At 46.3% G+C, this 27,730-nt stretch overlaps 2 protein-coding genes, 1 long non-coding RNA gene and 2 other non-coding genes across 14 annotated transcripts; 2 read left to right on the plus strand and 3 right to left on the minus strand.

Annotated features, from left to right (window-relative positions):
- The first annotated feature begins 282 nt into the window (after window positions 1-282).
- On the plus strand, window positions 283-16,048 carry KIF2C (kinesin family member 2C). Of its 4 annotated transcripts, XM_030278884.4 has the most exons (22): window positions 283-544; window positions 652-746; window positions 2,096-2,197; window positions 2,416-2,464; window positions 4,176-4,217; window positions 5,074-5,193; window positions 5,944-6,060; window positions 6,460-6,560; window positions 6,815-6,910; window positions 7,329-7,383; window positions 7,474-7,636; window positions 7,915-8,005; window positions 9,626-9,689; window positions 10,792-10,883; window positions 11,126-11,268; window positions 12,000-12,204; window positions 12,654-12,764; window positions 13,271-13,338; window positions 14,555-14,657; window positions 14,735-14,851; window positions 15,206-15,332; window positions 15,522-16,048. In XM_030278884.4, exons 1-22 carry the CDS (start codon window positions 481-483, stop codon window positions 15,596-15,598), a joined length of 2,202 nt encoding a protein of 733 aa, XP_030134744.2. In that variant the 5' UTR covers window positions 283-480; the 3' UTR covers window positions 15,599-16,048. The 4 variants fall into 4 exon arrangements, with proteins under 4 accessions (XP_030134744.2, XP_072788689.1, XP_030134745.2 ...); XM_072932588.1 differs by lacking the exon at window positions 5,074-5,193 and having other exon boundaries at window positions 284-544; XM_030278885.3 differs by lacking the exon at window positions 4,176-4,217 and having other exon boundaries at window positions 285-544.
- Window positions 16,049-18,576: 2,528 nt separating this feature from the next.
- On the minus strand, window positions 18,577-18,692 carry LOC115496325 (U5 spliceosomal RNA). The gene has a single exon (XR_003961798.2). It is a non-coding gene; the product is annotated as a U5 spliceosomal RNA (small nuclear RNA).
- A 1,379-nt stretch (window positions 18,693-20,071) lies between these two features.
- On the minus strand, window positions 20,072-23,780 carry LOC121470330 (uncharacterized). Of its 2 annotated transcripts, XR_012057064.1 has the most exons (4): window positions 23,384-23,776; window positions 23,045-23,147; window positions 20,575-20,819; window positions 20,072-20,390 (listed from the first exon to the last, which is right to left on the minus strand). It is a non-coding gene; the product is annotated as an uncharacterized lncRNA (long non-coding RNA). The 2 variants fall into 2 exon arrangements; XR_005981152.2 differs by having other exon boundaries at window positions 20,072-20,819; window positions 23,384-23,780.
- LOC115496326 (U5 spliceosomal RNA) lies at window positions 20,073-20,187 on the minus strand. The gene has a single exon (XR_003961799.1). It is a non-coding gene; the product is annotated as a U5 spliceosomal RNA (small nuclear RNA).
- A 170-nt stretch (window positions 23,781-23,950) lies between the features above and the next one.
- On the plus strand, window positions 23,951-27,681 carry TMEM53 (transmembrane protein 53). 6 transcript variants are annotated; one of them, XM_030278890.4, is made up of 3 exons: window positions 23,951-24,450; window positions 24,928-25,040; window positions 26,610-27,681. In XM_030278890.4, exons 1-3 carry the CDS (start codon window positions 24,018-24,020, stop codon window positions 27,270-27,272), a joined length of 1,209 nt encoding a protein of 402 aa, XP_030134750.2. In that variant the 5' UTR covers window positions 23,951-24,017; the 3' UTR covers window positions 27,273-27,681. The 6 variants fall into 6 exon arrangements, with proteins under 6 accessions (XP_030134750.2, XP_041573883.2, XP_030134751.2 ...); XM_041717949.2 differs by having other exon boundaries at window positions 24,931-25,040; XM_030278891.4 differs by having other exon boundaries at window positions 23,951-24,435.
- The last annotated feature ends 49 nt before the right edge of the window (window positions 27,682-27,730 follow it).

Genomic DNA, 27,730 nt, shown 5'->3' on the forward strand with positions numbered 1-27,730 from the left:
ACATCTGCCCAGTCTCTGCGGGTATGCAGCCGTACCGCGCTGCTCCGCTGGCCACAGGCTTGTCCCGCCGACAGCGGCCGGAGCATGCCGCAGCCTTTTCCGGGCGCGGTACCTCAGCCCGCCCCAAGCCGCCGTCGGGGCCCCAGCGGCCCGCCCCGAGCCGCAGCAGTCAGGGCCAGAGCGGCCCGCCCCGAGCCGCCGTCCGGGCCACAGCGGCCCGCCCCGAGCCGCCGTCAGGGCCCCAGCGGCCCGCCCCGAGCCGCCGTCAGGGCCCCAGCGGCCCGCCCAGCCTCCGTTCCGCAGGAGCGGCAGCGCTACCGGGGCCCACATCCGCCCGCAGGCCCGCCCCGCCGCCTGGCCTGCCGGGAGATGTAGTCCCGCGGCCGCTCCCGGCAGCCCGCGCGCCGCGCGCGGGGTTTAAACCGGCGGCGGTTGCCGGGCGGGTGTCTCGCTGCTCGGCCGGACGCGGCTCCCGTGCCAATGGAGTCCCGCGTCTACCGCAACGTTCAGCCCGGTGCCGTTATTAACATCCAGCGGAGCAGTGGTGAGGAGCGGGGAATGGGATGTTTGCACGATCCCGGCCTCCGCCGCCCGCGTAAATTCTGGCGGGGTGGGGCGGCCGACTTTGGGCTCAATGCTGGCTTTTTCCAGGCTTAATCCATAAGGCAACGGTGAAGGCGGTGAGTGTGGAGTACGCCTGTGTGAGCGTGGAGTGGTCTGAGGGCGGCGCCACTAAGGGCAAGGAGGTGAGTGATGGCTGCTCGCGGCCCTTCCCGCCCCGGTGCCCCGGCGGGACCAGCCCCGGGCAGCCCGAGGCTCCTCAGGAGCGGCCCGGCCCGGCCCTTCTGCTTCCCCCGCGCTGCTGCAGCTCGCCCCCTGCTCGCCTTGTGCTATACGCAACGAGAGCAGCGCTCCAGCTGTGCCCAGGTAAAGTGTGAGAGCCGCAGTGGCAAACCTGCACTCTTCGCCTTTCAGAGGGATTGAGGAAGGTGGGTCTCTCGCACTGCTGGCTGTCCCAATGCTCAATGTCCCAAGAGTCCAGTTTCCCAGCTCTGTGGGCTGTTTGTTGGCGTTCCGTGTCTTACATTATGGCCTTCAGGCTTTCCTTAAAATCTCTTACTAATAAGGTGCCGTGTTAAGGGCTGAGTTTGACTTCCTGAATTTCTGCATCAATATGAAATCAATACAGTGTGAGATGAGATGGGAGAGAGGGGAGTCTTGGGCATTTGAAGGTTATATGGCTGAAATCCTGACACCTAAAAAAGTCTGATACTCAGCAAGTGTGCTTGTCCTTCTGGTGTCTAGAAATGTGCAGACTCTGGATTTCAGTTAAAATCTTAAAAGTTGCCATTGGTTGTTAGAAACCACATCTTTCTCTGCATGTGCCTGCTGCATTCAATACAATAAATATTCAGATAACACATAAATGCAATTTAGTCAATAGTTATAAGATGTTAAATCTTTAGGAAGATACTTCAAAATCCAACAATTTTCTTATGTGTTTTCTTATGCTGTGCATGTGATGAGGTGAAGGCAGAATTATGATTTCACATGAGGGTCAGTCAGGAATAGCTGGTACCAGGTGAAATTGTTTGCAGTAGCAAGTCAAGATGCAGGTGAATTAAGTTATGGATTAAATGCTGAATCCTTCATTTCCCGGAGTCTAAGCAGCTCTTTGACGTTTATTTCAGTAAGCACATCAGCCAGTAAACACTTAATGCTCTCCTAGCACAGAAGTTAAAGAGCTGCTGAGATTTACTAAGATTAGAAGTGGGAGATTAGAGCAGGGGTTGCCAAATGGGCTTTGCCCTTCTCTTCAGAAGTGCTCTACAGCACCTGCAGAGCTGTGTGCTGTTTGGCAGATGAGGGTAAATGGCTTAACTAGCACATTTTGTCTGGTGTATTTAGATGTACCAGATTGTTCAAATGGAATAGGAACTACTGTTTTGCTCTTCCAAGCAATTTTAACATAACATTTGCAGGCAGTAGGTCAAGTTGGTTTGCCTTCACTGAAAGTCCAGATTAGGAAAAAAAACAATCCCTAAGTGGTAGCAGTAGTATTCTACCATGTAAAATCCTGCCTTTGCTCTTGCAGCTTGATATTAAAGACGTGATTGCAATAAATCCTGAATTATTAGAACTACCTCCTGCGGATGTGAAAGAGAATGTTCCTTTGCAAGACAATGTAACTTTACAGGTAAGTGCTTTAAAGTAATTTAGGTTTTTTTCTAAGATACTAATTCATAGGTCTTGTTCTATATAATACTCTCAGTCTTAAAGTTTGAGATCTCTAACTTATCTTTTCTGTCTCATAGGTTTTGGTCAGGAATTCTTGTTGCATTGATGTTGCCCTGAAGGGTAGTGCTTGGTGTTTGCTACTTACTCCAATTGCTTACAGCATTCCTTGTTTTTCAGAAACAGAAGCGTAGAACAACCCTTTCAAAAATTCCTGCTCCACGGGAAGGTGAGAACATGTTTTGCTTTTCTTTTCTCTGCTACACCATTGTGGAACTGTGCTGGTCCTTCATTGGAGCCATAATATTGTACTTTAGTGCATCATAAGGCTGCTCCTTCAGGCAGTGCTAACCAAGAGGATACTGTCTCATACCAATGTTTTGGACTCCTGAGGGCAGGAGCTCTCCCAACAGGTTGCTGTCCTGCTCCTGTGAGGTGGGGTTTGTTGATGTGTTCTCCTCTTCTGCAGTTTTGTTGTGGTTATCCCCTACTTTAAATATCAGTAGGCAGTTGCTGTTGCGCTGAATTTTCAAGTTCTGTATGGAGCTTTGCAAATGCCACAAACAACAGAAGCTAAGTTGCAACTATTAAGATTAAAAGTGTCAGAATGAGAGTGGAAAGGACAAGAAAGAAATAGTGGTGACAAATGTATGTCTCCTCATCAAGCAGTCTCCCTGGACAATAAGTAGAGCTTTATACTTGGAGACTTTTCAGAGCAGGCAGCCAAAGTGCCAGCTGGTGTGCCCAGCTCCCTGATTGCATGTCAGTACAATGTCTTGAGCAAAGCCAGAAAGGTAGAGATGTCAGTGTGGGATTGCTAAGAAATTATTCTTCCTGAGGTGTCAGGAGTTAGGAAATGCCTGTTTTCTACATTCTCTTAGCTTTATTAGCTGACTTCTTAGGCTTTTTGAATTGCAAATGGCAGCATTATGAGTCTGTTTGTAACACACTGTATGATGCTGAGGTTGAATAATTGCTGATGTAATGATTCTTTTAAAGTGCATAGTTAGCCAAAACTTGTGCTTCGCCATTTAGCTGAGCTGTAAACAAAACATCTGGGCTGTTTGGCCTCTTCTGTTCCATGCAATGTGAGACAGGGAAGCCAGTCCCAGAAGATAACAGTATGAATTCCCTGGCATCAGCGAGGCAGGAGTTGTCCAAGAATCCTAATGTGTAAGAAGTTCTGTACTGGAGTATACTGATCTTTCTCAAATTCAGAGAACTCCATAAATTTTGTGAACTGACAAGCAAAATGATGTGATAAAGTCATGACTGTGTATATATGGATCTGTTAATAGAACTGGATAGCCAGCTGGAAAACACAATGTGTGTTAATCCAGACACCGATTGATGGAAACATGTCCTTACACAGGTCACAGCTCTCCTGAAGTATAGAATTTAATTGCATAACTAAAATGCCTGTTGCCTGTCCAAAGTGGCACAGTTATTCATCAAATAATTTGAATTCATCAAATAGCTTAAGGCCAGGAGTGTCAGAGTATCTGTCCTGTTGCAAACTCTGCACTGTACCATTTAGAAAGCTAACACTGGCTTCACTCATGTTCTTAGACTAAACAAATTAAAGAAGATTAGCAGGTGTCTGTCTCCATCTTACTCAGGAAAGGAGAGTAGCAGAAGCAGTGCTTTCAGAATTAGTTAAGAAATAGATTATTAAGGAATAGATATTGCCTCAGTCCCATGAATCAATAGGAATTTTTGAGGATGCTGAATATTCTCACATACAAGAATCACTTGAATCAAGCCTATTTAAATAGAGTGAATCCTCCAGTTAAGCTGCCTGTCCAGAAGCACCAGCATTTATAGAAACAGAGCTGTTGAGTGTGAGATGAGATCAGGTCTGGGCAGGTGGGACAAGAGAAAATGGAATAAAATGCCCTGAGTGTAATGAAACTGATGCTTTTTTGTTTCTAAAACTGCAGCAGTCACATCTAATGTCTCTGCACATGAGCAGACGATTCAAGGTAAAGCATTAACAGGAACAATGATTTTTGCATAAAATTCTAAGGAATTTTATCCAGAATTGAAAAGAACCCTTGGTCGCCAACAGATCTGGTGTCCTTTGAAATAATAGTAATTCATTCTGGATAAATTCTAAATATTGCTGGTGAAGGGAGTTCTAGCTTGCATATCACACTTTATTTTTCATATCAGATTTGCTTTTTTTTTTTTTTAAACAAATCTATTGAGGTAAACATTCCAATCCTTCTCCTAGGAAGCTTTGTAAAGGACTTGATCTCAGTGAAAGAAATACCTTGGCATGTGAAAATGGAGACTTCCTACAAAGGGACCTTTTTCAAAGATTTGCTGTTGTGGTTATACAGGGTCTTTTAGCTGAATGTAGTGCCATGGAGCTCCCAGCCTCCTGTGCACCACACACAGCCTGTGTGTGGGTGCCCTCATGGTGGGTGGGCACAGCGCTGCCCATGGCCAGTTGCCAGGCTGCTGTACCCGTGTCACCATCAAAGAGTTAATTCATACAGCCCTGCAAGTGTGACGCTTCAGAGGATTTAGTGGTTCTCTGACTTGAAACTTCCTCCTTCCTAGGTATTGTTAGGATGCTAGAACTGCCATATCCTTATGTGAATCTTTAGTGGAATCTGAAAGAAATTCACTGGAATTGCAAATCTGGGATGAACTGTTTGCTTTTCTGTAGTGGTGGGTTTACTGGCCACTTTTCAACCACATGCATTGCTTTGTCCTGCTCTATGCTAATGGAAAAGATCCTTTTAACCACACCTTCCTCCCCACTGCTCTGTACCTTGTGAACAATTGATTCATTGCAAGTGTCTGAGTGTCCCTGGATTCCTGTTTCCAAAGCTGCTCATGGCCGTTCCCGGATGTCTGCTATCATGGAACCCCACTGCGGCTTCCAGGAAGATGATATGGCAGTAGATCCCTCCACTTCTTTGCAAACCAGAAAATATTTGACCGTTACTGGTTAGTGGAGAAGCATTCCTGTGAATTCTTAATGTGAAACAATTTTCACTTTGTGTCCATTTAATGATTCAAACTGAAAATAACAGTGGGAGAACAACCCGAACATTTTCATAGTTAAAATGAGAGACCTAGAGGTCTGCCACTATGTAAATATCCAGGGCTCTTGCCTGAAATGTTTTCCAAAAGACTTTGGAAACAATGTTGTGCATAATGAGGTACTTTTTTAGTGAGAGCTGTGGTTGGGCAGTTTGGGTGGATGTGATATCTGCTTAATGGCATAAAATGGTATTCATGGTGCTACAGTGGGAAGAGAAGTGCCTTAGCACTGCTGGCAACACACCCTACTACCCAGTAACCATACTGGTAGTAGTTTTACTTATGCTGGTTGAGTAACACAAGAACTTGAGCCTCCTTGAATTACAAAGTTGTAGTAATTTATTTTACTAGGCTATCCTAAGAATAGCTGAGGCCATGCCTTGCATGTTAAATTCTACAAAAACACTGAAATAAGAGGCTTGATACTAAATTCTTGTCTAGTTGGTTTGGCCTTGATTTGCAGCATTGCGTAAAAGTTCGTGATTGACAAAGGATTTAAAAGTTTACTTGCACATTTACCATAGATTTTAGATAATTCACTCTCCTACTGCAGGAGCTGAGAAATGCCTGTGGTGTATGAGGCTTTGCAAATCACAAAATTATTCTTGATCTTTGCAATCTAATTATTGATTTTGGTCTGGCTTCTTTCTGCAGCTGGCCGATCCAGGCCTAGCGAGCTGGATTGTATTCCAGAAGCTTCACTGACAAGTGTTAATGGAAATACAGAGAATCATCTGCCTGCTGCTAGAAGGAACTCTTCAGTGAGCCCAGGTACCAGGGAGCAGTGGATAAAGGCTGACTCATCAGTCAGCAGTGAATCACTGTGATTGCTGCTTTGTGTACTCAGAGACTAAAGCTTTGAAAGAGTGATTTTGGCAGCAAGACAGAATAGCTTCGCTTTTTATTAAAGATATATAATTCTGTTATAGTGGTATTGCCTCAGAAATGCTGCTTTGCTTTAGGGTGGTAGTGTGACTTCTGAGGTAGTTTCTGTGATCGTCAGATCTGGTTTGGGAAGGAAGTGCTGCAAAATTAATGGCCATCCTTCTAAAGATGATTGTTTCCTGTATGAGCTAGTCTGTCAGCAACCTGGAAAAGTTGAAATATTTGTCTTATGCTTAAAATCCAGCATGAAATTTTAACCCAAGGAACTGTTTTCATTTTATCTAGTTCGAAGAAGATCTAACATTGTGAAAAAGATGGAGAAAATGAAAACCAAGAGAGAAGAAAAGAGAGCTCAAATTAATGAAATCAGGATAAAACGAGCACAGGTGGAGTACTCTACAATACACCTGTAAGGGGAAATTCTGTAGGACCCTGTACTACAGTAGTTGAAACCAAAACATATTTTGTACAGGCTTTGTTCTTAGAAATCTGTACATAAGGATGGATTGATTCTGGTTTTAGAAAGTTGTGAATCGTGTAAAATGTTTTGAATTGCATACAGCTGCTTGTTTAATAGTCTCTGTGGCCTTTTTTTGCTGTAACAGATCAATTGCATTCACATCCATGGTTTTCCATGCAGGAGTTTGACAGCACCTATCCGAACTGGGAGTTTGCACGTATGATCAAGGCATTCAGAGCAAGTTTAAGCTACCAGCCAATATCTATAAATGATCCAGTAAGTAAATACTGAGGCTGCTAACTGCAGCCTGTAGACAGACTTCTCTATTTTGTACTGAAAATGTTGGTATCAAGCAGTTGGTGCATCACTGCACCTTGGTAATCCTCTGAGCGTATTGTGAGCTTGAGGTAGTTGGTGGTATCTGTAAGGTCACTTTCCTTCCCTATTTAGGACTAAGCTGTCTTACTATACTTTGACAGTAGTGAAGAGTCTGTGCTTCAACAATTGTCATGCCATGATGCGTGACAATCAGTTGCACTGAATGCACTTTGACTGACATCCCTGCATGAGTGGGTTGGCTCAGAAGCAACTCTGATCAGCATAAAGAAAAATGGATATGAGGGAGCATCAGATATCTCTGTAATCAAGAGTGAGTGTAATTGGGAAATAATTACTTCTTTTTTTTTCCTTTTAGATAGAAGAGCACAGAATTTGTGTCTGTGTGAGAAAGCGCCCTCTCAATAAGCAAGGTGAGCGTACTGACCAAAAAGTTATGTCTTGAACAGTTTAACTTTGTTCAAACTGGTTTTTTTAAAACTGAGGGTCTTTTCTGTCAACAGAACTTCAAAAAAAGGAATGTGATGTGGTTACTGTTCCAAGCAAGTGTGTCCTGATGGTGCATGAGCCAAAGCAGAAAGTAGACCTAACAAAATACCTTGAAACCCAAACATTTAGATTTGACTTTTCATTTGATGAAACTTCTACGAATGAAATGGTATACAGGTAATGCTTGCTGCTTACTGGAAATGACTTTCAGATAAAAGCATGGAGCTGTGGCCAGATTGCATCTAAGCTTAAGAAACTTACTTGAAATAAATATTAGAATCCTTTTTGGAAGAAGCTGAAGGACTGAAAAGTCTAAGGCTTATTTTTGGCATAGCCTTGCTAATTGCCTAAGGATTTGCTTTGGTTTTTTGGTTTCTTTTCTTGTTAAATCTGATGATGATGAAGCAGTGTATGAAATATTTGCTGTAACTATTTTTTATCTTTTGAATATTCAGATTCACTGCTAGACCTCTTGTAGAGACCATCTTTGAGGGTGGGAGGGCGACATGCTTTGCATATGGCCAGACAGGAAGTGGAAAGACACATGTAAGTTTTTCTCCAAGGTCTCAAGTTTTCTAGCTTTGATAAAGTATTTCAAAGCTTCCTGATCTTGAGCATGAGTAGGATTGTGTAAGAATTTTGGATCTTGGTTTTATTGTCTTGAAGCTAATACTTTAAGATGTTAACTCTTTTTCTGTAGCTTTCTGTATTAGTGGGTTTCCTTTGAAGTTGTGTGGAAAATGTGGAAAATGATACTGGCTTTTCAAAAGATTTAGCAAAAAATATTTTTAGAAAAAAAGAATTAGAATTAAGAAATATAAAGATATTTTTTCTCTTTAGAAAAGAAAATCTGTCTTTTCAAATATTTAGGATGTCCTGATATGTCAGTTTTAGTCATGGCTATTCCTTGCCTCAAATGCCTGTTACTTTTTAACTCCCCTATATACAGTGGGGCTATTAGCCTACGTCTGAGACAAAGGCTAGTCTATCCTGTGCTTTGAGCTTGGAGGCATTCCAAAGAATTCAGCAATTATATAAAAATAAGCCTCATGATGCACATAAATATTTAAATGATCTGGTATTGTTTGTGAAGTGGGTGAGTTAGTGTGTTTGCTTTCTAACCACTCCTTCCAGTCTAACAGCTGCAGCTTTAAGAGTTGTGAAAATTCTTTTGTCTCAAAAGAGAAAGCTTACTCCAAACTTACAACAGCTGTGTTGTCTTTAACTTTTTTCTTCTGAGAACTATGGGGAGGAATAATCATAGCATGATAGTGGAGTCAAATGTGCTGTTCTGTTCTGCAAGAAGTGTTTACATCAACCACAGTGATCTGCACTGGACTGTGCTAATGCACTGCTTTGAGTAATCAGTCATTGCTGTTGTTCAGTGTTAGAGGCAAGTTTTAGGCTAGGACTTCCTATCTTTAGTGCTATGTAGTGAGCTGTAGGTCTTTTCCAGTAATCCAGACAAAAAGTTGGAGCTTTATACAAGTTTGAACACAGGCTGCCTTCATTGCACTGGAAGGGGCAGAGAAGCCTGCTTGCCTGAGCCTCGTTACAGGAATACAGCTGTGATGCACTAAAATCATCGGTGAAGTTACTTTCCCTTCCCAGTCCTAGGGCAGAACTAGTGCAGGGACAACAGCTGTACCTTGAGACTAGAGTGCTGCACATTAAACTCTGGTAGATTGAGAATGTGTCGTGGGATTGAGCTGTGTTTTTAAAGAACAGTGGTAGAGCAAGTCACTAGGATAGCACTAACTGAAAACTTTTTTGTGATTAAAGATACTTTGGTCAAAGGCATTGAAGGTATTGTCTGCTCTAAATATGTATTTTCATGTTAATTTTTGCATGTAGTTGTAAAAATGTTATTCAACCTAGATCCTAAAAAATGAAGCTTTGTCTCTTCTGAGTAGAGGCTGTTTGGTTGCACTGTCAAAGCAGTTTCCTTGGAGGAACAACTGCTTTGACTCTGCATCCCAGAGCCTTACAGGTGCACTGCTTTGTGTAAGGCAGATCTTCTTTTTGAACTGATAGGGAAGCTGCAAACTAATTTGACACTGGCATTGGGGCTTATCTGTGGTAACTTCCTAGTCTGGTTTTGGAACTAAGGTCAGGTAGGCTGACTTGTTCGTGCCATGCCTGACCTCTGGCCTTTTCTTTATACAGACTATGGGCGGAGACTTGTCTGGGAGAAACCAGAATGCCTCAAAGGGCATATATGCTTTTGCCTGTAAGTTGATTCTTCTACACATAGAAAAATCAGATTAATGCTTGTTTTTCTCAACTAGATAAGATCTGGGTTTTTTATGGTTATTTTAAACACGTCCAGCAGAAGATAGATGAAGTATTTGTGTTTTCAATAAGACCTGTGTTTGGAGGTTACACAGGAGGTATGATTATTTTTTCATTCACTTCACAAAATATTTTTTCTCTAGCCTGTAGGTGTCTACATACTTGTAGAAGATACTTGTTTCTGATATATTTTCTAATTAGGTATTTGCTGGGCAGAACCATTTAACTTTTATTCTTCTGCTTTGCTTTTGCCTCAGACATATCTGAGTACAACACAACTCTACCCATTTGTGATATAAAACTTGTTAGGTAAAAGGATGTATGTATTGTGTTTCTTTCCATAAGCCTTAAATGCAAAAAGACTAGCATGTCCAAAATTATTTCAGAAAACAGATGCTTAGAAGCTCTTCCTTGATATAATGCCTGGAAAGTACCACAAAACCTAACCTTTACTTTCCCTTTAGAAGACACAGTGTGAACTTAGTCAGCAGCAAGGCGGCTGAACCAGGAACAACTATTGGCTGATCTCTGAAAAATAGCTATGATTGGCCCTGAAGGAGTATTTGCTATTCAGCTTAGCTTCAAAATCTGGAGCCTTATTGTGAAAAGCTGCACCAGATCCAGCCACAGGGTCAACTAATCCGGTATCTTGTCTCCAAACCTCAGCAATGCAGATGTTCAGGGATGCATGTTTTCTAGACTTTCTGCAAGATGTACTTGAAACACAAACGCGTGACTTTTTCAGGCCTGTCCAAAACAATAGAGGATCCCAGTGTTCCCTCAGAGCAGTAAGGATTGTTGTCTGTGGGTGGCATTAGCAGTTGAAATGCCTGTATTTCCCTGTTTTCAGTCCCTGGGTAAGGATGCTGCTCAATCTGTTCTCCAGATGGTAACACAGCACTGATTGTTAGCATTTGTTTGGATGACTGTCACTCAGTGCTAGACACTGCCTTATAGCTGTGCAGCATTTGAAAGTAGATCAAGTAGCAACTAGAATATGTTTTAAACCAGTTAACTAAACTTCTGTCTTTCCTCACTAGCACAAGATGTCTTCCTCCTCCTAAACCAGCCCAGGTACAGGAGTCAGAATCTGGAAGTCTATGTGACTTTCTTTGAAATATACAACGGAAAAGTAAGACCTTTTTTATTTTTTAATCTTCACCTGTTTTCTTTGGTTGAATATTTCATAAGTAGCTGAGTCAAATGTAATACTTTCTATAGTTCTATGTATTCTGTTTATATTGGTGTGTTTGGAATTGAATTTGAAGTCTATGTTAAAGATGCTGTTTCTATATAGCTTTATACAAAGTCAGGGAAGAATACTTACAAGGAGTCTTTGTTCAGGTTTGCCTCAATCTTTTTGCCTAAACATAGGTGTTTGACCTCTTGAATAAGAAGGCCAAACTTCGAGTCCTGGAGGATGGCAAGCAACAGGTCCAGGTTGTTGGCCTCCAAGAAGAACCAGTTGGCTGTGCTGAGGATGTCATCAAAATGATCACGATTGGCAGTGCCTGCAGGTTTGGTGACTTGAAACCTATAAAAGAGGAGTTGTGTCCTGTTGCATCTCCATGTTTAGAAAAGCATATATGAGGCAGCCCTTTTTGGCTAGCAATTTAGTCATGAACTGTTTTTACATTTTAGGCTACTCCCTCCTTTTTCCCCAGTAGCAGAGTTGAGGGTGGAACAGTGAACCTGCCAGCATTCTCAGGGAATAAATGATAAAGAAGGTCAGAGGGAGATTTAAATTAAAAGATGTCACTCTGTGCCTTGCAGTGATGGGGCAGGTGCAGCTGCACAGTAGAGGTGAAATGCCAGACCAGCTTTGCTGGAGAAAGGGATTTACCATGATTGTAATGTGCTAGCACAGCTAATGCTGTTCAGTGGGGAGCTTGGCTGAGCTTACTGTATAATGGCATATGCATTAGGAAAATGACACGTGGTGTTGAAGGTGTGACTTCCAGCTCAAGTGCACATGAAGCTTTAGCACTCAGAAAGGCATTCCAATGTAGGTTGGCTGAGTTGAGCCAGACAGCTTAAACAGCCTTCAATTTCTATAACCAGGGGTGCAGGTTGGTATTTTTCACAAGTAGTTCTGTGCTCTTATATCAGAAGCAATTCTATAATTCACACAAAGTATTAATGTGGGATAAACCCTAGGAGGTTAATTGAATGGCTACAGGTCTTATCTAGTGCTGTCAGGACCTCTTTTGTTACACATTTCTGAGGCTTGTTTGCATCTCTGCTGTAGGACATCTGGGCAGACTTTTGCAAATGCCAACTCTTCACGGTCACATGCCTGCTTCCAAATCATACTGCGCCGAAGAGGACAAATGATTGGCAAATTTTCCTTGGTGGATCTGGCAGGAAATGAAAGGGGTGCAGACACATCTAATGCTGATCGGCTGACGCGGATGGAAGGTGCTGAAATCAATAAGAGCTTGCTGGCTTTGAAGGTGAGCTACAACTCCTGGGCCAGAGTGATAATCAACATGTGGATTCTGTTCAGCTCTGGGGTTATCTGTTCTGTTTCTATCCAATACATGGAAAAAAACCAAAAAAGTACTAGTTTAGGATGTGAGCAAGCTAGAGCATACTTCTATTTAGAATGTTTCCAGAAAAGTAGTGCAGTCTTGTCAGGCCAGACACTGGTATAGTTATTTCAAGTTTCATTCCAGTTGACCTTTTTTTAAGGGGGTGATTTATGACATGATGGCTATGCCTACTGTCCTGTGATAGTCAGATACCTGGAGCATATTTTAAAGACTATGAAGAACTTGGAGCAAGCAATATATGTAACCATTCTTCAGTCTGTTGGGTTTACCAGCAATTGGTGGTTGATAGCTTGCTGAGCTGATTGAAGAGAGATGCCAATACTGCATTCACAAGACCTGTCTTTTTGTAGGAGTGCATCCGAGCTTTAGGGCAGAACAAGTCTCATACCCCCTTTCGGGAGAGCAAGCTGACACAGGTGCTAAGAGACTCTTTCATAGGAGCAAACTCCAGGACTTGCATGGTGAGTATGCACATGTCAAACACAATGCTTAGGTTCTATAATTCAACCAAGTAGCTGCATGTTCTTCTACAGCAAGGGGATTTTTAAGTCAGAAAACTAAATTTTATTTAAAAAAAAACAATCAAACAAAAAAAACCCCAAATATTTTCCTCATGGAAACTTGCCCATGGTGAGCAAGATAAAAAATTCATGTGTTATGCCCAGCTCTCATAGAAACAAGGCTGTGGAAGTCTTTTTAATATGGTGAATCTGTAAGAGAGCTTGGTGTGGTCTCAAAGGGCTTTGCTTTCTGTGGATGGTGAAGCATAGCAGGTGCACACAAAGACAGTGGAAAGTTGGATACAGGGATGCTGGCATGTCCCACAGAATCCATAAAGAAAAATGGACTTGCCTGTCTCAACTCCAGCCGTTTGTCCTCAAATGTCCTAGCTGTGTGGTGAGATTTGTAGGAGCATTAATGAGCAAAAGTCAGATAGGAGCCACTAAGGTTTCTTTTATATTTGCAGATAGCAATGATTTCTCCAGGCATGAGTTCGTGTGAGTACACCTTAAACACACTGAGATATGCTGACAGGTAATGGCCTTTCTGACCTGGGGATTCTAATCTTATTGTAAAAGGTGTTTTAGCTGCTTTTACTCTGACCTTTGGAACCTTAGTATTGTTTGTATTGGCAACTTGGAGGATGGTTGTTAAGAGCAAAGTATCTTAGAACTGTCATATGAAACCAACCTGGGTGTTCTGTGTGATACATAAGAGATGATGTAAAACCATGAGTAATGTCTCTTGTCATCAAAGGAATCTCCTCTCATGCTGGACTTCAGACTGCCCTGAAGTCCCTGGTTCTCTAGGGAGTTTACCCTGTCCTGAATGGTTATCTCCATGCCTTTTACTTTTTGTAGTACTTTGTGACCCCTCTGTAAGGGTGTTCTAAGAATGTGTGTCATGAATGAGTGTTTTAGTTCACTCAACAAATCAATGACAAAGGTAGCAGCAAAAGTAGGTTCAAAATTTAATGAGAGACACAGTTTGTTGGCAAGGTTCACTCTACTACTTACTAGGTAGTTAAAGCACACAGAGAAGAAAATTGACTAAAATCAATCAATCTAAAATTAAAATCAACTTAAAACTACTTACCTGGAAGCCTGGGGAATGGAAAAAGGGGTAAAGTTAGAAAAAGAAAGGATAAAGATGAAAAGGACTAAGGGAGAGCTTCCCCTTGACTTACAAGGTTTGTGTGACCCCCTTGTCAAACATAGCCTGGACTTGACCAATGTTTTAGGCCTAAAGATTTTAACTGCATTTAATCCATAGCCTAATTTAAATAATTTAACATAAGATTCTACTGAATTTAATATAAGCAAACACTCGCAGGTCTAACTTACTTAAAAATATTAACATACTTAAGAATCTAAGACTGCAACCTTCATAGTATATTAGCCATAGCATAGTCACACAGACCTAAGGGACAAAGTACAAGATATAGGTGTAATCCCTACCTGCTGTGAAGGGATTTTGGTCCCAGCTCAACTGACGGAAGTGTAACTGCCACAGTGGCTCCTGGATACCCAGATAGGAAAGTTTCCTTAACACAAACATCTGGCTTTCCTTCCCACAGTGTTCAGGGGTTTCTGCCCACCTAAGCCTGTTCTGGGGATGGTAACCGTGTAATTTTTAAAGTGCAACTGATTGTTTCTTGCTGAGCACTGATTGATTGCAGCAGCTGCTTTGTGATGCTGTAGCCAAGAAACTGATGGAAGATGAATTTGAGTGACAAATCTTCTTGTTACAGAGTGAAAGAGCTCAGCCCTCATGATGGAGGTGGTGAAAATCAGTGTCAGATGGAGAATGAAGAGGCTGAGACCAGCCCTGAAAGCTCAGGTCTTCAATTCAATGTATGTGTGTGCAGTGGGCTAACCAGAACTCAAAGCTGGGAACAAGTTGCTGTTCTCACCTGGGCTGTTTCTTGCAGTTCTGCAAAGAAGGGGAGGAAGAACTCTCTCCCTACATGTTCCGCTATCGAGAGGTTATGACTCAAATTAGTGAACAGGAGGAGAAGGTTGTGGAACAGCTCCGACAACTGAGACAGGTATGGGGAAGCAGCAAACCCACCCCAGGCCACCTTCTATATGTTGATAGCAGCTTGCTTTGTCTGAGCCAAGTGCTGCTGGGGAGGCACCAATGCAAGATGCTGTGGTGTTACTTTTTCCTCACTGCCAACTTTTACCAGTATTTTCTGGCCCAGTTGGTTAAACTGGGGCATTCCAGTGCTTTTTCCAGTTCCTTTTCCCTTCCAAATAGCAACATCTACTTGTTGCTATTGAGCACTGATAGCTCCTGGTCTGTAGAAGTTCAGCTATGTTGATTAGACTGCCAGACTTGAAGAAACTAATTGAATTTCTAGAAAGTCCATTAATTATCACTGTTATCCTTGTAAATACAGAAAATGGCTTTTGAACTTGACTGCCTCTTGGAAATCACAGAGAAACCAGATTATGATCTTGAGACCTTTGTGAGAAGAGCTAAGTACTTCATAGAGGACAGCACAAGCAATTTCTTTAGTGTCAGAGGTATGTTAGAGCCTGTGTCTGACTAGCACTGTCACTAATGCTTTTCCAAAGACCTCAAAGTGGCACCAGCATACCTATGGGGGTTTGAGCACCCAGTCCTGCATAGCTGAAGTCTGCTGAGACTGACAGCTGTGCTGGAGAGTTCAGCTTCCAGATCAATCACCCTGTTGCTCTTACCTTTCTTTACAGAAACACTGGATGCCCTGGGGACTGCCATGCAACTGGAGGAGCAAGCCAGCAAGCAGCTAAGCTTGCAGAGGCCTTAAGCATTACAGCAAAACCTGGTTCACAAACAATCGTTCATGCACTTGTCTTGTCTTGCATGTTCGTCAGTGGTTTGTATCACTCCTGTTTTAAATGTGGTAGGGTGTCTGCAGGTCACATGCCTAAGGGCAGTGAACACAGCAGCCTTTTTCTTCATGGTCTGTATCAGGGTACTCAGCAAAGTGCTAAAATGCACCCACTGTAAGGCTTAGGTAGGAGGCCTGAGAGTCTGCAGTTTCTGCCTGAGATATTTGGCCCTTTGCTGGTGACAATAGTCTCCCCTAAGAGACCTAACTATACATATATAGTATATTACCTTTTCCAGATGTGCTTGAAACATTGCAAAACTGTTACAAGTTTTGCTTTTCTAGAAGGAAAGAAAATGGGACTATGTGATTGCAAAAACTAGTATTTTAAGAAGTTGAATAAATAAATGTTCTTGGATCTCATTATCTTATCTGTCCTATAAAAAATATTTCTTGCTGATTATGGCAAAGTTTAACAGCTCCTAAAGACTGGCTGTTGGTAGGGAGGCTGATTTCTTGGATGAAGTTTCTTTTCAAAATCTTTATACTTGTAATGTTTGCATAAAAATCACAAAATAAGTTTTGTCTCTTAATTTTTGAGATACTGCTGGGCTCCCCTATCCGGGGGGAAGCTGGCTTAGGTGTAGCCATCTGCTGCCATGGCCCTTGTGTGCAGCCTGGGCCCAGACTGCCCTGCAGACCCTTCCTCTGGGAAAAGAGCAGGTTAGGGGAGGAACATCTGTCAGGCCTGTGCTAGTGCCTGCTCTTTTTTACTTATTCAGCTCAGTTCAGCATTTGTCTTCAAAAGCACAAAATACTTGCGTGAGCTCTAGGTTCAGCAACACAGGATGCAGCTGTGCAAACATCAGCTCACACAGGGACCCTTCTACCCTTGCTCCCTCTTTTCTTAGAGCTATCTTTTCCCTGTGAAAATCAAGGGTGTGATTTAAGTGACAAGGCCCCCCTCAGCTCTGCACCTTCCAGATGTATACTGCATCCTTGCTGTGTGTCTGCCAACTATTTTGGAGGCCAGTTCTTCAGCCTGGACTGGAAAAACTGTGTGCAATGTTTCAGGGCTGGCCTGGAAAAGACAGCAAAAAAGTTAGGGATTTGGGGGATGTGAGCAAACATTAGTCACAAGCACTTAAAGAAGGGATACTTCAAACCAGGCATGATCCTCCTCCACAGCTTGGGCACTTTGTGCTTAACTGTTTAGGTTCTGGGAGCAGAGGGGTGCTGAGCACTCGGAGGGTTTCTGAACTGTGAAAGCTGACTTGGACCTGGGCTCTGCCCGCATCATACAAAATCGCACAGCCAGAGTAGAAGGGCTGTTATGCCCTGCTAAGTCTGGACAAAGGCAAGACAATCCTCTTCCACTTCATGTGTTAGTACTCTTGGATTACCCAGCCTTTCCCTGTGCAAGGAACAAATATTGCCTGCTACCTTCCTTCTGTGGCCCCAACATTATTTTCCCTCCATCTGCCTTAGGAGTTAGAGACCTGATCTGCAGGTCATCAGCTCCTACCCTGGATGGGGGAAGAACTACCCAATGGTCTGAGTCTGTGCCTCTTGGTGCAATTGCAATGGAAAATGCTCCTGTCCTGCCCTAGTAGCACCAACAGACACCAGAGTTGCAAAATAAACAAGAAATGTTTAGCTGTGCATGGATTAACAATCATTTAACACTGGGCTTGCTGAGAACCAGCTGTTTAATGATCAGTGGGAGCTTCCTGGTGTATATTTAAGTCTGGCTAGTTTCTTGTGTCACCATAAAAACCCCAGGACTCAAACATCACCACCCTTACTTCTGAGAGGATGTCACTGGAAAATTCCTCGTTTGCCTCCCTATCAACCAAGCATTTTGCTTTTCCAGAAAAGGTGTTCTAACAGCACTATCTTGTGGATACTGCAGGAAGTTCATACTGAATTTTAGTGCAAATAGCTGAATTTCATTGAGAATTATGCAGTCAGTCATAGGCACTGGGTTTTCCAGTGGGTGGCTAATGTTATAAAAGGGTGTTTCACTGCTGGCTGTGGCTACCAACTGTGTGGAGGATACAGTGGCCATGAGCAATACAGCACGCTTCAGCCCTGTGCAGGACATACACTGCTTCCAGGCCCAGCCATCAAGGGTGACAATACACAAGGCCAGCGCAGATTTCGCATCTTAATTTTTTTTCACATATTTATTTATTTCACATAAATAAAGTTTCAAGCCAGCTCCAGTGGCAGGAGCTGGGAGGGTCCTACCTGCAGGCAGTGACTCTGCCTCATTCCCAAACACACCCATCTCCAACCAGCTTAGAGCTGGAGACTTGACCGAGCTGGGATACTCAGCAGGGAGGAGTGCCAGAGGTGAATGGGTGAATATTTCCTGGGAGGAACATGTCGCAGTTCTTTCCTACTGAAAGGATGCCACTTCTCTAAGGTTCTTTTTATGGTACTGTAGATTCTGCTCGAGTGTCTCACCCAATGGCTTTTGTGGCAGCTGCCTGTTAAATATATTCTCTCAGCCAAAGTGTGGCTGTGTGTGTATGTGGACCATTAGCAAGGAAAGAATGATGCTTTTGAAACACTTCTAAGATGTTAGCGGTGGAGTTATGCTGCTAGCATAAAAGGAGGATGGATGTAATTTTTCAGGAAATGCTGTGGATATGTATAATGATCTACGCACATGCCACAGCTCAAGCAGACTGGGCTACTGTGGCCTGCACTGCTGAGCTGGGACAAGAAACACTCAGCACTGGAACTGGGCACCATCCTCACACAGCAGCCCTTAGCACATTTCTGGAGGCCTGCAGGGTAACACCAGTGCTGCAGGCAACCCCTGCCTGGATCCGGGCAGCCCTTGGTGCTGCACCCCTCACCTCAGGGGACAACCCCCGGCCACCACTTATACACACCCGCAGTACAAGTGTGACATTTTTATCTCTATCATTGACTGAATAAAATGTAGCTCCACCGAAATGGAGCCTCAAAAAATTTTTTCGACACTCGTGCCTGTTCCTCTCCACGGAAATCTTTAGTAAAAGGCGAAAGATTTATACGATCTGAAGAGAAACCAGAGTATGACTGTTCTTCCACTCTCCGACAGAGGCACCGTGTGCTCCACCCCCCATAAGTGAGGGTGACACCAGCCCGCCCGCGGCTCCCGGACCCACATCCCCGCCCGGCCCGGCCCCGCGGGATGCGCACACCGGGCAGTCCCCCCGGCCCGGGGAGGGGCAGCGGCCGCCGCGCCGAACACCGGCGGGGCCGCGGAGCACCCTGGGTATGCAAATCAGCCCCGGAACGAGCGGCCATAATGGGCGGGAGGAGCCGGCGGCGCGGACGGGCGGGGCAAGTTGGTTTTGCTGACGTCGGTGCCGCGGCACATCCGTTCTCCCCACGCTCCCAAGCACTAGAGATCGCTTATATTCCCCATTGCTGCAATTAATTGCCATCAACCCACCCCAGTGAGCGCTCAGCATTCGCTCTTTCTTTAACCGTAAATGGTTCGCTCCACCGTAGTGGAGCCACAAAAATGTTAATAAGACTCGTACGCGTTTCTCTCCACGGATTTATACGATCTGAAAAGAAACCGGAGGACAGTCATGCTCCACCCCACACATATGCCCACTGCTGCCCTGTCAGACACAGCGATCTTCTCTCAGTTCCTTTCCATACTTCCCACTCCTTCCGGCGCCTCACCCGGCTCGGCACCAGCCGCTGCCGGTACCACAGCCCGGTTGGCCCGAGCGCGGAGCCGCGCCGGTTTAGAGCAGCGGTGCTCAGCGGGGCCGGCCCGGGTACGCTGATCACTGCAAGCGGAGTGGGCGGCTCTCCCCAGCCAAGCCCGGTGCTTCCTGCTCTCCTGCCGGGGCGGGGCGAGCGAAGCGGGTCCGCTGCGGACAAAGCGAGCTGGGAGTGGGCAAGGACCCAGCGGCGCTCGGGTCTGGTCGCATCGTTGCCTCGGGAAGGAGACACCGCGCAGAGGCAAAAAGTCGGCTCCGGGAAGGGCCACCATACGCCGCCGGCACGGATCGGAGCTAGACAGCGAGGGGAGCTTGCGGTAGGGGTCCTACGCAAGGTGCCGAGCTCCGAGAGGGCGCCAACACCACCCGGATCCTCCTGGGAGGGCTGGAATGCCCGGGACTGCCGCGCAGGTCCCTGGCTGTCTCTTCTCCCGCAGTCCGAACCGCGGGCACGCAGCTGCCGGGGCGGGCCGGAGCGGGAGGACGGGTTGCCCAAGCCCCGCCCTGTCACGCTCATCGTCTGACCCGGCCGGGTACTGAGGCGGCCGCCCGGGCTGTGTGCGGGCGGTGCGGACGGACCCGTCAGCGCAGGGTCGGTGCTGCCGGGAGCCGCGCCGGTGCGCCTTGCGCTTCCAGCCCTAGAACACGGCATACACATCTGAACTATCTAAGCCAGTAAAGGTATCATTTGCTCTTTTTTTTACCGGAGTAGGGGTAGCTCCACCGAAATGGAGCCTCAAAAAATTTCTCGACACTCGTGCCTGTTCCTCTCCACGGAAATCTTTAGTAAAAGGCGAAAGATTTATACGATCTGAAGAGAAACCAGAGTATACCGTACTTTGGTCTTTGGCGGGTACCCGTTCATGGCTGTCCGTCCAAAGATACAGCGACGCCAGTTACACCCAGATTCGCCCTTCATCTGCCTCAGCCCATTGTCCCGGCTGCGATCAGAGCTCGGCCGTGCACCGGACCAGCGGTACCGCGGAGCGGCGGCCCGAACTTTGCAGTGTGAGCGGCACCCCGCGCGGTGCACTCTGGGTATGCAAATGACGCTGAATACTAATAAGCGCCCGTCCCCGCCCAGGCCCGTATCGGTCGCGGCCAGGCGGGATCGGGGCACCGGGGACGCTCGGCACAGAGCTCCTGTGCCTGCCCTTGGCCCCCGGCACACTCACCAGGCCAGCCCCGCACCGTCCTGCGTGGGTAGACAGGTCTTACCTTTGTACTGGACCTCCAGGTGTACTGAGCACAGCGCACCCAGCACGGGCTCCGAGAACTGACAGGGCACATCTCCCATCGTATGCTGGGGGGAAAGGGCAGAGTGACAGGGACAGGCTTCACGCAGTTCTCCAGACTGTTCTCTTTAGGCAGTAGGGCTAGCCAGTGCAGCCAGAATGCCAAGCAACTTTGAAAACCATGATGGCTAATGGCTTCCTGCTCTTTGGCACATGTTAGGATCTCTTCTGCCTAGAGAAAAATGAGAAAGAAATTTAAAAAGGTCTGTGAAGAAAAACTGTACAAATGAAATATCATTAGAATCCCATTTAAAATCTCTGGCAAATAATATGAAAACACTTAGTAATAATTTAATCTAATTTTCTCTTACACTCATTTCATAGGAAAACTAGCAAAAAGAGAGTTCCTGATATGTCTGAAGCTGCACAATGAATCTGTGACAAACCTGAGATTATTTTCCTGGGCAGGTGGTTTTACCACAGGAGCTCTTTGCTCTGCTAATAAAGTCATTTTGATGTTACCCATTACCCCAGCCCTGTTTCTCACTAGCCTCATGATATGAACAGGGCGTCTCATATCTGACCTGCCAGGGAATAAATAGAGTGAAATGAGGGCAGAAATAGGTATGGATTTATGGGGAGTGACAGGGTCAAGGGGGCTATAAATGCCTGTTAGCACAGCAGCACAGCCCTCACTCACGTGCTGGAACAACAGCCATTTGGACACCCACCCCAGGAACACGTGCCTGGCCTTGGCAGTGGGAAAGTGCTTTGGCACCCTTTAGCATGACAGACATTTGCTCTGTTTTTTCCCTCTCTAATTTTCTTGGCCTGTTTTTAGACAATCTAAGAAAAGCTAAAATGATAAGAGCTATAAGCAAGAAGACAGCAGTTCCAGAAACATCCCTTGTCTGCAATTCCTTTTATTTCTTCACACAGATGTTAAATAAAGAAATCTACATTTTTCCAAGTGTCTTTTGGCTCAGTATGATATCCCCTAGTGCAGCTTGACAAATGTGAAGGTGCACTTAGCAGGGGAGATGGAATGTCAGGGACTAAGCTTTCCAATTGTGTGGCAATCCCAGAGCCGTGCAGGCTTCTGGCTGGAGGACACTGACCAGTCTCAAGGAACCTCGCAGTTAAACACCAGGATCTGTGCCCACACACAGATGGAGAGAGAGGGATAAGGTCACAAACAGTGGCATTAACACAGCTGCCTTGTTCTCCACCAAGCTGCATCAACATGCCTAAGGATAAGAAAGGAATCCACACCTTGTCTAATGCATTTCTTGGGCTTCCTACTTAACAAAAGCACCATTTTAGGTTTTATTTAAGTGTGGTTTATTGAGAGAAAGAGTTAAAATTACATAAAATATTTGTGTTTCAGAATAAGAAGTTTATTTCCAGTGTAATACAAATCATCAAGATTACCAATTTCCTATTTACAAAGTTCTTAAGCCTTTTCTCCTAATATCTGGATAAAAATTTCAAATCCGTTCCAAAGTATCCCCAAGATACCTGCTCAAAAGTAACTTTCTACTCCTATTATCTGAACCAGACTGAAAACAACGACTAAGACGTGAAGCTGTATCTCAGTGCCTAAAAACAAACAAGTAAAGTCTTCAAAAAGCTGGCTAAGAAACAGTGCTTGAGAATTAAGATGAGATGAAATTTCATTTGGGAATTAACGGTCTGTGTTCTGTAAGGCATCTGTGTCCTTGGCAGGGCGTTTTCAGGATCTCCTCTGCAGGAAAGCAGGTTTAAAATAAATCCATTTTCCCAAAATAGTTGTGATTGAAAATGTTATTAGCCATAACAAATGTTAGTGCTGACAGGAGAATGGCCTGTTAGGGGCCTCTGCTGAAACAGTCAAGTGAAAGTCATATTTCACATTATTGCAAGCATTTTCCTGTGATTTACAGAATATTTGTGAAACATTACTTGCAAGGCATATGATTGATATTGAGAGAACAGCTCGTGTGTAGGGGGAATCTGTATTTCACAGAGACTGTTTGCATGAAATTTACAGTCCCATAAAGTGCTCCTCTGTCCTCAACAGAGATCTAGTTAAAAGAACTTTACAGTCTGAAACATCCCAAAATTGATTGTAAATTAACGTTTCTGTATTTATGTTTAAGATGCTGGTGGTGTAGTGCTGCAGTAACCTGCCCCCCCCCCCCCCCCGAAATACTAGCACCAGCCTCTGGACATGAGGATTTTAGTGATACAAAGGGCTTGCCTATGAATCAATGGGGAAAAAAAAAAAGAATTTTGAAATATGACATGGCTTCAGACAATACAGTGGTGTCTGTCTTTGGCTGTTGTAATAACAGCATTTGCTGACATGGGAGTCTTTAAGCCAACATTGCAAAGTACTCTGAAAATATACATTTATGTTTTTATTATGACGATTTTACATATGGGAACATACAGGCACAGGGAAGTGAAATGACTTGCCTGAATCATTTATCAGTGCTAGCATCAACATGTAACTCCTGGTTGTTGGCTTCAAAGACAGCTGTCAAGAGTGCTGGGCTGCCACCCAGTCCACTGGACCTAATAATCAAAACAAGGCTGGGTGAGGGCAGAGCTTTATTCCTGCCAAGAGAAAAACGAGTGATTTAGGAACTGTCTCTGGCAATTCAGCAGTTCTTTATATCCAGAGTTCTGCTTAATCATCAGATTGAGATCAAAAGGCAGACTGGTGTTGCTTCAGCCTCAGACCGAGTGTGAGGTGCCAGTGAACGATAGCCTTGAACTCATGGGAGGGCAGAGTGGCAGTGATTTGTTACCTTTGCCTCTTACAACATCAAGGTTGTGCCCAGCCTCAGGCAGAACTTCGGGCTTGTTTTCCTGGCACGTTTCCTCCTTTCCTGGCACCCCTCACAGTGCCCCTTACTCAGTGTACACCCCCAGCCCCTCAACCCCCAGTCCCGCGTGTCCCAGCCCCACTGCTAAGGCAGCCACAGCCCAAACCCGCCCCGCACTGCCCCATCCCAGCCAGGCCCTGAACTGCCCCCGCATCCATCCCAGCCCCCGCCCCGTCTGACCCACTGCAACCTCAGCATTCCCTGCCCCAGACCGCCACCCCACAGCCCCTCTCCCCCCTCACGCCGCGATCCCCCTCCAGGCCCCGCCATTCCCCTCATCCCGCCCCTGCCCCAGGGGGGCGGGCACCCCGCACCGTGACTGACACGCGTCACAGCCAATCGCTGCCAGACGTTCTGCCCCTGCCCAATGGGTGCCAGGGGGCGGGGCGCTGGGCCGGCGCTAAGGGCGCGTTGCTAAGGAAGCGGGGGGCGGGTAGGGGCGGGGCGGATGAGGAGGCGGGGTGGACGTTTTCCCTTCCCATTGGCTGCGGGGAGGGAGGTGGGCGGGGCTTCCGGGGTCGCGGAAGCGGCGGCGGCCGGGGCGCGGAGCGCGGCCATGGCCGCCCGCGGGCTGAGGGGAGCCGCGGTGGAACCGGAGCCGGGACACCCCCGCGGGCCGAGGGGAGCCGCGGTGGAGCCGGAGCCGGGACACGCCCGCGGGCTGAAGGGAGCAGCGGTAGAGCCGGAGCCGGGACACCCCCGCGGGCCGAGGGGAGCCGCGGTGGAGCCGGAGCCGGGACACGCCCGCGGGCTGAAGGGAGCAGCGGTAGAGCCGGAGCCGGGACACGCCCGCGGGCTGAAGGGAGCCGCGGTGGAGCCGGAGCCGGGACACGCCCGCGGGCCGAGGGGAGCCGCGGTGGAACCGGAGCCGGGACACGCCCGCGGGCTGAGGGGAGCCGCGGTGGAGCCGGAGCCGGGACACGCCCGCGGGCTGAAGGGAGCCGCGGTGGAGCCGGGGCCGGGACACGCCCGCGGTGCGCAGGCCAGCGGTACCGGGGACACCACTGACACCGGGGACTGGGGGGCTCTGCGGGCGGAGCGCGCTGGGTATGGGAGGAGCAGCTCTGGGGCATTGGTGGTCCAGCTGGGGTCTGGCAGTCCCTGGAGGACAGGGCAGGACGCTTCCCTTTTCCCCCTGGAAGTGGCAGCAGCTGCTGCTGCCTCGCCGGGGGCGGGAGGAGAGATCTCGCCCCCCGTAGGGATCAGTTCGGTGCTGGAGAGCGGTGGGAGCTGCGGGGGCCGAAGCTGTGCTGTGCAATACCCCACTAATGAAATGGCGTGAGGCAATACTTGTAACTGACCGAGAAGTCAAGCTTATACTCGTTTTGCTGTTGCTTATACTCGTTTTGCTATTGCTTATACTCGTTTCACTATTGCCTTTGAACTCTAGTAAGCAGACAAGCTGCTGTAAGTCGTGACTCGGGCAGACTGGAGGGCAGTTGCTTAACACTTGTGCTTTGTTCCAGAAGGCAGTACAGACAGAGAGCCTGCCCAGGGCCAGCCTGTGGTGATCCTCCTGGGCTGGGCCGGCTGCCAGGACAAATACCTGGCCAAGTACAGTGCAATCTACAGCCAGAAGGTGAGTGGCCTGTCTGTATTTTTATGACACTGTCATACTGTGAAACTGCCTTCTTTTTGCATGTTGGTAGAGTCTCTCTGAAGCTTCTTTTGGTCTCACTCATGGGGATGAGTGAGAGTTCTCCTGTCACTGACAGCTTCTTGTCTCTCACAGCCTGGGCAGTGTTATCTAACAGCTGCTGATGTCACCTTTGTGTGTGCAGCTAAGACAGAAATACCTCCTTGGAGAAACTTTCAGCTGCCATGTGACTCACTGAAGTATCTTAAGGCTTTTAAAGTTGTGGGATTTTTCAGGAATGATGTGAACTGGGTTAGTTTTCCAAACAGGTAAACATGCATGGAAAGATTCTGTGTTTACTGCTTGCTGTTAGGCCACAGCACAGATGTGGTGAGGCTGGGGTGGGAACTGACAGAACACATTACATTTTTTTTTTTCTTGGTCAGCATACAGGGAATCTTGGAATTATCCAAATCTGTTCCAACTATAGATGGTAAAGTTTGTACATTAACAAGTCTATTGTTAATGTGTAATCCAGGGCAGGAGTCATTAATTGGCTTGATCTAGTGAAGAATTAGTTCTTAAGTGGCTTTAAGATGCTGCTGAGAGGATGAGGAGCACGTTACAGGGCAGCATGACAACTTCTTGGAAAATACTTTTCTCTCAGAAAGATCATAGAAATGGGAAAGGAGAGGATGGGTTCGCTTAGCTCACTAAGGGGAAGTGGCTGTAACCACAGGAAGTTGGAAGAGAGGGCTTTGATTTGAGAACTTGGTATCCTCTTCTAACTTGTTCACTGTTTAGGGAGCTCTGGGGGGCTGTGTTGGTGATTTTGGTTTGTGCTTGTCAGTGTGTAATGTCAGTGAGCTCAGGTGATAGAAAAGGTCTAAAGCATTTATAAATGTAGTTCCACCTGCTCTATTTTGAAACTCCTCCAAGATCCTGTTTCCAAATCTATACCTAAATGTAAGGACTTAAGCATGAAGGCAGTTGCTCAGGAGTTCTGAGTCCTTGAGCCAGAGCTCTTTGCACAGCTAGAGGGTTTCAGGAAGGTCTACAAAAATCATGTTGGTGTTGGTGGTGAGTCTTAAAGAGAGCTGCAAACAAGTATACACAAGGAGAGGAGGAGTTCCTCTTTCTTCTTACATTTGTTTCAGTGTGATGAGCTGGATGTGTACCAAAGCAGGCTTGTCTTACCAAAATGGCTGATGCTGAAGGTCTGTGAATCAGGGAGATGGTTTTCTTCTCCTGGTGAGGATTAACACCCATAAAAATGGGTGGCTGTGTCCCCAGAGGTTGTGCCAGTTAGCACAAGATTTGAAATGATCTCAAGCATGACCAAAGCCAGGCCTCTGCCACTGCTGAGGCTTTTTCATAACACCGTGTGCTATGATGATTAATGTAATCCATATTCATGTCAATGTCTTGCTGCTGACACTAAAGACTTTCTTCTGGCCCTATGGTCTCTGTTGGAAACCTGTCCCAAATTTTCATTTCTTTGTACTGCTGCTTGCCTACGCTGTATTGCAGCACAGCTGAAATGTCTGTGGGGTCTCTTTCTGTTGTTCTTAGGGGTGCACGGTCATCCGTTACACAGCTCCATGGAGGATGATATTCTTCTCTGAGACCTTTGGCATCAGATCCCTGCAGACCCCAGCCAGGCGACTCCTGGAGCTACTCTTTGACTACAGCATTGAGAACAGGCCGGTTCTTTTCCACGTTTTCAGCAACGGTGGTGTCATGCTGTACCGTTACATCATCGAGGCGCTCCACACCCACGAGCCCTTCCAGAACCTCCGAGTAGCTGGCACCATTTTCGACAGCGCCCCTGGCAGGAGAAACTTGCGAGGAGCCCTTCGTGCCCTGGCGACCGTGCTGGTCTCCACGAACGTGCTGCTCAAGTATTTGCTGCTGTTCGCGTTCGCCAGCGCGGCCGTGGCGCTGCGGATCCTGCTGTACCCCCTGACCCGCTTCATGCACGAGAGCCACTACGACGCCCTGCTGAGAGCGCCCTCGCGCTGGCCCGAGCTCTACCTCTATTCCCAGGCCGATCTCATCATCAAGGCCAGCGAGGTTCAGCTCATGGCCAGTGCCCGGCAGCAGCTCGGTGTTCCTGTGAAAGCTGTGGACTTCTCGGATTCGGCTCATGTCAGCCACATGCGGGTGTACCCCACCTACTACCGCAGCCTCTGCACGACCTTCCTGTCTGACTGTGTCGGGGCCTCACCTCCTTAGTGCTGTAATCACCTGCAGTGTTTGCCTCTGCTTGCTCAGCTCCTATGGGAAATGTCACCCCCTTTGCTTTTGTGTCTTTGAAAAGAGGAAAGTAGAGGCTTCTTGTTTGGTTTGGTTTTTTTTCCCGTACCGTCTACAAGCCTGAAAGCCTCCAGCCTGGCCTTTGGACCAGCCATGTTAGAGCAGAAAGTAGATATGGATTAATTTAAAGTTCTGAAGGTGAAGTCCTGTCATGGTTCATGTTGATGTGCTTTGCCAAGGTGTCGCAGACCAGAATCTCACACTGAGTATTGTTTGTTTCTTCTTGTCTCTTCTTGTTCTCTGCTTTCCATGTTGTCACCTTGTCCCTGATGTCCAACATGCATGTTCTGTTGCTTGTATTAATTTTACAATACAGCTCTTCCATGTCTTTGTTGTTTTGCTGTTTTTTTTTTTCTCTCTGACATTTCTTTTATCTT

This window comes from Taeniopygia guttata, chromosome 8 (genome assembly GCF_048771995.1).
Source record: "Taeniopygia guttata chromosome 8, bTaeGut7.mat, whole genome shotgun sequence".
Taxonomy (NCBI): domain Eukaryota; kingdom Metazoa; phylum Chordata; class Aves; order Passeriformes; family Estrildidae; genus Taeniopygia; species Taeniopygia guttata.